The 10,746-nt window shown below is 45.0% G+C and overlaps 2 protein-coding genes across 3 annotated transcripts in view; both read right to left on the reverse strand.

The window, feature by feature from the left end:
* The window catches only part of LOC109974115 (mRNA decay activator protein ZFP36L2-B-like), a 2,330-nt gene extending 958 nt beyond the window's left edge, over nt 1–1,372 (reverse strand). The window contains 3 exon segments of the mRNA XM_020624139.1: nt 1–382; nt 385–856; nt 1,039–1,372. The exon segment at nt 1–382 is cut by the window's left edge and continues 4 nt beyond it. Of these exon segments, the coding sequence (XP_020479795.1) occupies nt 1–382; nt 385–856; nt 1,039–1,128 (944 nt within the window). The 5' untranslated portion in view covers nt 1,129–1,372.
* A 1,203-nt stretch (nt 1,373–2,575) lies between these two features.
* The window catches only part of thada (THADA armadillo repeat containing), a 216,528-nt gene continuing 208,357 nt past the window's right edge, over nt 2,576–10,746 (reverse strand). The window contains exons 37-38 of one of the 2 annotated variants that reach the window (XM_020624135.1): nt 5,037–5,212; nt 2,576–4,355 (exon numbers count right to left, since the gene is read on the reverse strand). In XM_020624135.1, coding sequence (XP_020479791.1) covers nt 4,029–4,355; nt 5,037–5,212 — 503 coding nt within the window. In that variant the 3' untranslated portion in view covers nt 2,576–4,028. The remainder of the gene's footprint in view (nt 4,356–5,036; nt 5,213–10,746) is intronic. The other variant, XM_020624136.1, reaches the window with a different exon arrangement.

A 10,746-nucleotide genomic window follows, 5' to 3' on the forward strand; every position in this document is an offset into this window, starting at 1 on the left:
GCGGAGTGGTTGTTGGCGAAGACGCTGGGGGTGTGCACTGCCAGGGGCGCCAGTAAGGCTTTTAAGTCCTGTCCGGGGAACGAAAAGGCACTGTTCATGCAGGACACCGAGTTGGGAGACAGAACCTCCTCGTAAAAACTGGAGGTGGTGCTGTAGGAGGATGCGGTGGTGGGTGGCGGAGGGGTCCTGGACGTGGGGCTGTCAAGCAGAGGAGACTCCAATCCATGGTGGGTGGAAAAGCCGGAGAAGCTGAGGCTGTGGTGAAGCTTTGGTCTGTCCCTCTGGGCGTAGCTGAGCTGCTGCTGCTGCAGGACCTCCCTCTGACCGTAGCCGCACAGCTCCCGCGCCGACCTGGACTCCCGCGCCTGCACGTTAGCATTGGCGGCCGGTGAAATGTGCGGCACGGCTCAGTTTTGTACTTGGGGTGGCGGGACAAGCTCCTCAATTCGTGGTAGCCGTGGGCAAACTGACATTTCTCCCCATACTTGCACGACCCGTTCTCCTCGAAAGGCCGACACAGCTCGGTCTTGTAGCGGGTGGAGTTGATTTGAGAGCCGGGCTTCTGCTGCACTGCGCCCCGGTCTGCGTTCTCGCTATAAGCTCGTTCGCGGAACTTGTTCTCCTTGTTCATGAGGGCTGTGGCGCTGCTCGGTGTGTTCTCCTTTACACTGCTGTAAGAGCTCATGGAGTATTTGTTGCCGTTGTTCATCGCTTCCACGTTGTTGGCTGAGTTTCTGCGGAAAAATCCCGGCGTGAAAGAGCCCCCGGAGCACGGAGTCGTGGCCGGAGCCCCCACCGCCTTCTTGTCCAGCATGCTGTTGATGTGGATAGCGTTCATGTTCATGCATTTATCTTGCTGTTGGAGAGAAAAGACGCGAGTTAACAATGCACCAACTCTGGCTATTAGGACAACATGGCATGTTTAAGACAACTTTGCCTGCAACATTACAACCTGTTGCTGAGTGCGCGTTTGACTCTACGTTCGTGTTTTACTGTAAATGCAAACATGAAATACTTTTGGTACTTTTAAGATTTTACCTTGTAAAGCATGTCCATGTCATAGAAGTTAGACAACAAGGTCTCAGACATCTCTTTTCCCCAAATCTGCTGTCGCACTCCCTCTTTCATGGAGGACCAACCAGGATCCTTGAATGCGACGAGCAGTAGTTTGTGCCACGACTGGTTTTGGTTGTGGAAAAGTTTAGAAAGGTTTTTGCGCAGTTAAAGTCCGCAGAATGGGGGACGGGGACGGACACGTTTGTATTGTTGAGCTGAGGATGATTTATTTGCCCCCGCGGAGAAGCACTGAGCCAGAGTGCTTTACTGTGCGCTCCAGACTTTTTGATCGGTATAAATGCCTGACGGTGGCCAGGGAGGGGCGAACTCAAGTCGGCACAAACTTTTGCGAGGAGCCGCCTCCACCCCTCCTCTGCGAAAAAACCCTTCCATTCACCGGTTGGCCGACTATTCTCTAACACCACGCCTTGAAATCCAACACAGCTACCCCGCCTTTCCTCCACACACCCCTCCTATTTTTTTAAAATCTCACAACCAGTTTAGTGGAAGTTGGTTTTGCTTTTTTGGTTTGACTATCCCCGAGAAAAAATGTGGAGTCATCAAGTGAGGTCTGCTATGCATGCAAGCAAATTAACCACACATTCACACCTGTGAAGCTCTAGGTGGGTCGGGGCTGGGAGCCTTGCTCAGAAGTTCCTTGAGCGAATTTAAATAAAGGATTAGACAAAACGATTGGTCAGACATCCTCTACCATCCAGCAAAAAGTCGACAAGTATGCAGCAGCAAACCTCCTGTGACAAAGGCCACCTTTCTAGCCTCTGGACCCCCACACTTGGAAGCTGACACATGTATTGTAATAGAAGGAAATTCTGCCTCTCCCTCCCTTTCCCCGTGAATGGGGTGAGACCACAAGTATGAGCAGAGCGGAGTCCAGGCAGAGTGCAGCACAATTTTTAGAATCCACTGGTTGCATAATCAACTTCTACAGGGCAATAGCAGCCTTCCCCGTGTACTACACATGGAAAACTAGTCAATGCCCACTGTGACTCACAGGACCCACTTTTATATTGTTAACTAAACTTAATGGCAAAATGCGGACTTTAGCTTAAGATTAGAAATATGTCACCCATAAAGCACAACATGGTGAGCCATGATAAAAACAAATGGACCTGACTTGGTGAATCATTTTTAAAGCACTCTTCTAAGTTCCTTTCTAAAATGTTTTCCCCCAAATCTCAGAGTCCAGACTGCAGGAATGTGATTGTCCTCTGGAGCAGCAGAGCAACACTGCCCCCGTGAGAGCAACACGAGACATGACTGTGAAAGACAGAGGCACCATCTGCTGAGCTGGAGCAAGACAGTCGAGACAAACTGGCTGTAATAGTGCCATGCTTTTACTGGCTCCTATAGAGAATTTTTCTTTTTTTGTTTCTTCTCTCCACACAAACACCAGATCACTGTCGAGCAAAGAACAGTACTCGATTAGGGATGTTTTGTTTATTTCTGCAAGCCCTGCTTCCTTCATTATTCCAAATAACAGAGCCACCCAGTCACCACAGTCCAGAGAGTGCAGTGCGGTTAGAATAAGCTGCCCCTGTCTTAGCATGAAACCTTTCCAGGAAGCAACAACATTCACATGAAAATGGCAAACTACTCAAGTAAAAAAACAAACAAAAAAAAACTGTGAAACATCACCAGAAATTGCTGGTTTATGCAACACTGGTAACAATTAAGTCTTTTCCATACAGGATCATAATTGGAAGAGTGGTTATGAAAGTGTTTTTTCTTTGTGTGACATGAGTCAATATTCTCTTAAGTGTTCAACGGTTTGGTTGGAGAAAAAAAAAAGGAAAATAGTAACGGGCAAAAAACAAGTGACATAAGAGTTTGGAATCTTCTACTACCAAACCTAAAATTAGGCTGTGGGCTGTCCCAGGACTATTTGGTCTTTGCAAGTTGTGATAAATAGTTCTAATGTGAAGGACAGACACGGTGGGGCTCTTAAGAAATCCCTTGAACACGTCCTAGTCCGCAGAAACCACTCTCCCATCATATAGCTCTGTTTATGTTGGGGGCTATTGAGCTGACGTCAGTTTTACTGTAATAGGGAACATGGCTACCAGCAGAGGGAGGAGGGCCCAGTTGTATGAGGGCAGCATGAGTCCTCACACACACACGGAGGACAGTAGTCCATTGTGAGGTCCTCTCAATTACATAACCAGGAAAATTAGAGGGAAGCATAAAAACAGTCCGATGGGAAGAATCATGCAGCCAATTAAATATCAAAGGAAAATAACACCTTGTGTAAACACACAGTAGAACTCTAAACATACAATGAAATACAACTTTGGTGAGGTGTCAGTGCAAACATTTGCTTTCACAATCCCGTGCCTTGGTCATGAAGCTCAGCGGGCACCACAGTCACACCACTGATAGTTAGTGCTTGAAGGTTTAGGTGCTAAGTTTTTCTGTTCCAGCCTTAAATCCCCGGTAGACATGGAGGAAGCAGAACAGTCTGTTTACCCAGTAGCTGACGTTTGTCACGCAACAGAGGCCCTCTGATGAGAACAGTGCATCAAGTGTTGTTGTGCACAGTTTGGCGTGAATTATTGTTATGGCTTCCCCAGACATATTCACACAATACTGATATTATTGCTGCTAGTTTTTCTTTCCTGCTCCTGAATAACATTAAAGAAGTGAGACATTCATCTTTGTCTTTTCTTTCAAGAAACACTGAACACTGGAATCGAAAAGGTCGTAATTTCAGATATTTAATTAAAACAAGGAACAGAAGCATTAACAACTGAACACATGGTGATCAGTGAGGACAATGTGCAAGATAAAATAAAAGTACAGAGTAAAAAAAATTCCTATTGATTTGATAATAAAATGCCAGCCTGTGATCTCACGTTACTTCACTGAAGCTGGTCATGAAAAATCTTGATTTTCGAGGAACTTTCCCTAAAATACAAAAAACAAAACAAAAAAGGTGCTACTAGAACCAAATTTTGCTAATTCCACAGCCTCTCTAGCACATCCAGGGCCAGTGTGGCCCTCTGCAGCCGCAGTGTCAGCTGGGCATGCTCCATGGTGCAGGAGAACTGGGACAGGGCAGGCAGGGAGGCCAGGCCCTGCTGAGAGCTGAGGGACTTGTCTCGCGCCTGACTGGACAATACGCTGATTCGGTGGACCTGGTCCGGCTCTAAGGGCCCTGGCTGCTGAGTCTGCTTGAAGGTCAGGATGAGGGAGGTGAGTTTTCTGTGAAGCAGCTTCAACCACTGGCCTGGCTCAGCCCACAGATTCAGATCCCCCTTCTTGAACAGGAAGTCCTCTTCGTCCTGGTCACAAGCAAAAAGTCCCTTTACTGTAGGTCAATCTAAACCTGTACTGACTGTTTTTTAAGCCTCTTTGGGGAAGTGGAACAAGTTGTGACATAGTGCAACATCACTGCATCATGTTTCTGGCCAACTGACAAATGTACTGTAAATCAAATATTTACCAAATCTAAACAATCAGTTTAAAAACACTGCAAAGTCTGTTTGTCACTATAAGTGACACAGTTCACATTATGCACAGTCATGTGACCCACAGTATAAAATACTGACTAGTGCAGCTTTAAGAATACAACACCCTGGAATTGACAGCGGAAGATATTTGGGCAATCAGCCACAATAAGCCAAAATTTGCAGTTATTTGCTCACAGTTGTCTTCCTCTCAGCTCTTTAACAAAGCATCTGTAAAGTATTGGGTAGAAAGAACTCAATAACACAAGAACCCAAGCTAAACAAGCAGCTATAAAAAAGTATTTTGAAACAGAAGTGCTATCTGTCCCTGTCATTCCACACTTTACAGACACCATGTCAAACCAACATGAATTACAAGTTTAATATAGTGTTAACCAATGTTTTATTATAACCCTCAATCACAGTAAAATATTTTTTAAAATGTCATCTTTAACACTAACAACTTTGTGAAGTTACCCTGCTTCTGTGTAACAAAGGTCCACAGCAGATACTCACAACACTCGAAGCCTCATCTGCAACTGCTTCATCGTCGGCTTCTTCCTCTCCCAGCAGCCACTCTGTCAGAGCGAAGATGCCTGTGGGTACCTGCCCCCACAGCTCAAACAGCTGACACAGGAGGCCCACGCCCCAGTCCAGAGCTACTGGAGGACATACAGACACACCTGCAACATCTGTGAACCAAAGAGACCACACATACACAATGTCTGTAAACAGTGGCGTAATGAAAATAGTTTACAGACACACGACAGGTAATAATGAACACAGCCAGAATATGAATCAACAATAAACAAACACATTGATCTTTATCCAAATAACAAAACAGCTTTGATGCATGTGGTTTTGTCACCCTTTCCCAACTGTCATTAGGCGGTTGTGTCAGCTGAGCATTTAGTCTTTCAGCCTGAGCAGAAGACCTCTGCACTGGGATCTTAGGTTGTACTCAAGCTCCGAGTTTAGAGGTCAAAGATGCAACCAGGGAAGATGAATCAACAAAAGATCTCAAAAGTTGGAAGAAATATTTTCTGTGAGGACGCTGCACAGTGCAAGACTATGTTGCATTTGTAAACGCATTAGCAAGTTTGTGTGTAAAGTCTAGCTCTAGCTAGTGTCAAACTACTGTTACTCAACTGTGCTGCACCATTAGAACTTAAATGTTTAAGACATTAATCATGTGTAAAACATCTGTAGGAAAATCTGTACTGTGATTTATCAACATTGTCAGGTCAATTGTGTTGACCTCATTCCATTAGTATTATTTTTTTCATACACTAATATTTTTTGTGTAGTCAGTAAGCTACAGTATTGCAGCTATGCAGCATTTGTAACTGGCAGACTCTAGGTGTAAATATTTAGCAATAACTGATCTGTAAATTTGTATGTAAGAATGCAGAGTCTTATCTTTAGGGTTAATCTCCACTTAGTAGACATGTTAGTATAAATAGGCTAAGAGCCTAACCAAGATCTGGTCAATATCATTTTATTATTTATCTACTTTATATTTCATTTGTATTTTGTGGCATTCATGTGGAGGGCAAAGTAAGAATTTCATTGTACAGGGAAACATGTTTCCTAACTGTGCATATGACGAATAAACACTTTGACCTTACTGTTTGTTGGTAAACTAAGTTAGCTTATAGTTTTACCTGACAGTGAGTAGGTGTAAATATTTTATAAAAAACAATCTCTAAGAAATATTTCAGTATTTTAATTTATTAATACTGATAGCTCCTCTTAATAAACACCTCCTGTAAGTTATTGTGTAACTAGGCTAAATTTGCACTTAGAAAGAGCTGCCGCAACCAGCTCTAGGTAATAATCATATTCAGCACTTCTATAATGTTATCATAGTTAAGAAATGAAATAAGGAAGTGAAGTCAAGTTACCAGTTATCGCTGGTGTACAACTAACAATGTAAGAAGTCAAAAAGCTTGGGTGAAGAAACCTGCAGGAGATCTGTTAGCATGAATCATCAGTGGTGTATCCCTGTATCCAAAACAATTCAATCCAAAGTCAGACTAAAACTCAAGTTGAAATAAATAATTCTAAATATTTCAGTTTCCACAACTGAACTCTATGTAAAACTCAGACATATTTGCTCTCTAAAGAAAAACTGTGTCTGTATACGTCACTCAGTCACAAGACCAGAAACAGGAAAAACAACTTTAGTCTGTAGAATGATCAAATATGAAATAAATACACCAGGTCTGGTTCAAAATCACAACGGGAGGTGAGGGAGAAATTGGAATTCTAAGCACCTGTATGAAAACACATTCCACAGTTTTCTGCCTTCACCAGACTGTTCACAATAATCTTTCTTGTAGGTATGTAACTGCCAGTGCTCGACGAGCTGCGTCGTTTCAATGAGTGGACAGTATGTTTCAAACTTAGTGTGAGTGTGTGCGCATGTGTAATGTTCCGGAAAATAAAAGTGTAACTCATATAACCAAATACCACCAGGGTGTTGTAAGATTTGAGTCTTATAGACTCTAGTTACTTTATAAGCTTTAGTTACTTCTCATACCTTTAGTTCCCTTTCATAACTTTATCTTACTTGTCTATACATATTACAGCTGTATTGATGATTGTCCTGAACTACTGAGCTTTGGTTATTCTTAATACATTTATTTTCCTTGCTTATATATCTTACAATTGTTTTGATGAGAATCAAGTAGAATCTGCCCACTTTGAATGCTGTAATTTCTGTTGAGGGAGGATGTCTGCATCTCTTTGTGACCAGACAGCCTATTTACATTTTAGCAAAGGCCTGTTTTAGACTCACACCCCGACCCACTTAGCATATCCCAAGCTTTGCTTTGTCTTGGGATGTCCTGCAGAGGCCAGGGGCTCACCACCTGAGACACACACACACACATACCTAGATTTACCATATTCCAACATGGAAGTGCGAGCTCCGGCTCACACCAAATGACCAATAGGATCACAAACTATTGAAGGTTGCACCCCTGTCCAGGGCGGAGCAGCCCAAGAAGATAAAATGTATTGTAAGAACTTAATTCGGGGTCAGTGGATGGAACTCCGGCGGGAGCTCTATCTCCCTGATCCCAGCGCTGTAAGGCCTACCTGTGATCAGACATTCAGTAAACTTTGTTGATTTTAAACAGACCTCTCCTGTCTTCACTTCTGGTGCTTCCAACAAAAGAATTGGGTTAATTTCTAACAGTGTGTATGAGTGCACAGTGCACTGATACGCTCATGTACACAGAGCAACAGCAAATGTTGCTCTGTGTAACTTCCTGTTTCTGTGTTGATGAATGGATGGATGAGCTGCCTGCATGTGTGAAAGTACCATTCATGTGGACTTTTTGTTTTTGCGTATGGTGACCGCCAGTAATCACTCACATAATTATATTGTTTTTTTTAGCAGCTGGTAGTCTTCCACACATAGCCATATTTGAAGTGTGAGTGCAAGGACACACATTTAATGGAGGGAAATCACAACGTATGACTTCATTTAATGACTCCAGTTGTCCACACATCAACTATCTGACACAGAGGCTGTGTGTATGTGGGACTTGTTCTTCCAGCTTGACCAGCCTCGCCACAGCTGACACCCAGATAACACTCAGGACTTCAAAAGGCGTTTGAAGCCAAAACACTACCACTATGGGATGAGAGGCTGGAGGTATACCTACTCCCATCAACACACATACAGTTTAAAACAAACACATACACACACACACAGCTGGTAATCCAGATTGTTTTTCCTTTTCAGAGAGGAGGCGTAAAATTGGAGCAGAGCCTGAAGTCTGAGCAGAGAGAAAGCCTGCCTGTGAACATTAGAGGTGGTTGATTGGACCGCATTAGAGGAGCTTTAAGAGTTTAGTAGCTTGAATGACAAATTCCTTTCTTTACCAAGAAGCCACTTCTCTGTGGGACTGCCCAGCCTCTGATGTCAAGCCTTTACAGCCCCCCACACACTAGACATTAAGGAACATAATAGGAAATTTTAGCTGCATTCAATTTATCCACTTTTCTACGGAGGTTTCACACATCGCTTAACACAATTTCCCTCCTCGAGGTTTTGGCGCAAAATACTTGTTTCTCAAGGGGATTGTCTTTCATGCTGTTACTGGTTGTGTAGTTTGTGTATGTGTGGGTGTGCGGTGGGCATGAGTCTTGTCCTTTGTTACCGATTGTGTTGATAGATATTGTGAGATTATGTAAATGACAATATCGGTGGTGATATGAATGGGTTTTAGTAAGATGGGATGAGGCTGTGTATGTGTGTGCGCTGTATAGTTGATATCCACTGCCACTCTTACAGTGCATTTGAGCTGGGAAGGGGGGGGGGGGTTGGGCGCTTAATTGTGGAAACAGTTTAACAGTTGTATAGTTTTGAGCTTCTGAAGAGTTTGCAACTCAATTCGGATCTTTGGTTGTGCTCTATGTGTATATCTGCTGGAACCACAATAAGTCCTTCCCCAGACACACATGATCACCTTTCTTGAGAAACTGTACAAGGTGGCATGAAACAGCACCATTTCCAAAGAGGGGCTCTGAACTGTAACACTGTTGTCTTTTAAATGGACACAAAATTCAAACAGTCAAATCAACTTACAGCTTATGTTTATGGTCATAGGTTGTAACTCCAAGATGTGCCTCAGTCCCATACTACATTATAAAGCATTGTAATGGCTATGTAATGGTTCTAATGTCTAGCATCCTATTATATGGTTCTACATGTTTAGCATCCTGTTATATGGTTCTGCCTGAAAGAATGTGAGAGGGGGGCGCTGTGAGGTGTGTGAGAGGAGAGAGCGAGGAAGAGCAGGCAGTTGTTGTTGTTGAGTGTTGAATGTTGGGAGTTAAAAAGAGCTCGGTAGCATGTGCTGTGGCTGAAACAACAGCATGGAAGCCTGTTAAGCTATTACAAATAAAAGGACATTGATACCACAAGAACGTCTGGCTGCTTGTGTAGGAACGGAGAGTATTACATTGGTGTCAGAAGCTCGGGTTTCGGCCCCACTGCTGCTGCCTCAGGTCGTCGTAAAGACTATGGTTCCCTATTCAAGCGGCCAACGGTGGGTGAAGACTGAACCTGTTGACTGTGCGATAGCCATGCCGGAGAATGCTGAAATGCATGCAAGCAATGTTTCACCTCAGTGTTCGGCGTTGCACCACAACAGCGGCGGGGCCCGGTGTGTTTTCAGCAAAGACGGCGACGCCCTGCGGCTCGCTATGGCCGGCTCGTCGGCGCCAAAGTTTTCTGGCAAAGGTAGTTGCCTACCATGCTCAGTTCGAACTGCTGGCATCCGCTGCAGGCTGGTCAGACCGGATTAAGGCTGTTCAGCTGGCCCTGTCGCTGACGGAGGACACGGCTACATGTCTCCTGCTCCTGAGCCCTGCTGAGAGAGAGGACTATGCTATACTGGTGGGTGAATTACAGAGACTATATGGAGTGTTTGATCTGAAGGACTCATTGCTCTGTGAATTCAAACGCCGGGTCAGAAAGCCAGGTGAATCGCTCCGTACCCTGGCACATGACATTGAGAGCTTGGGCAGGCGTGCATATGCCAGTTTGCCAGGTGTGACTCAGAGTGAGCTAATCTGTGATCAGTTTGTCCACGCCCTGACTCCTGTTGGCCTACGCCTGCATGTGCAGCTTGTGCGTCCTGTGACTCTGAGTGGGGCACTGGAATTAGCCTTAGAGAGAGAGGTTGCCACTGGTGGCATGGGGCAATCCACATCCCAGGGGGCATTGGCTTCTGTTGCTGTGGTGATGCAGGAGACAAAACCGGCATGGGCGGAGGAGCTGGTGCAGGCGATAAGGAATCTGTCAGTTGGTCCCTGGGACCGTGATACACGGCGTGAACCTCCGGCCTCCTGCTGGGGTTGTGGTCAGGCTGGTCACATCCTGCGTCGCTGTCTTAAGGCTAAGGAGCAGAAGGGAAACGATAGAGGGCCCGTGTAACCCGGGTACCACGGGCCCTGTCTGCCACTCACCAGGAGCCGCATTTCCTGAGGGAGGAGCACAGTGTTGCTGCCCTGCACGCCGATGCTGTGGAGACTGTAGGCTGGACAGAGCTGGGCTATCGTTGCCATGTTCCGTTGCTGGTTGGGAGTGTTTCATGCCCGGCGTTGGTGGATACAGGATCTACAGCCACGCTGGTGAGAACTGACGTTGTTCCAGTGGGGACCATTTTGGAGCCAACCTCAGTGACATTGCGGACAGTGACTGGACAGA

The sequence above is a fragment of the Monopterus albus genome, unplaced genomic scaffold (assembly GCF_001952655.1).
Source record: "Monopterus albus unplaced genomic scaffold, M_albus_1.0 scaffold320.1, whole genome shotgun sequence".
In the NCBI taxonomy this organism is placed as follows: Eukaryota; Metazoa; Chordata; class Actinopteri; order Synbranchiformes; family Synbranchidae; genus Monopterus; species Monopterus albus.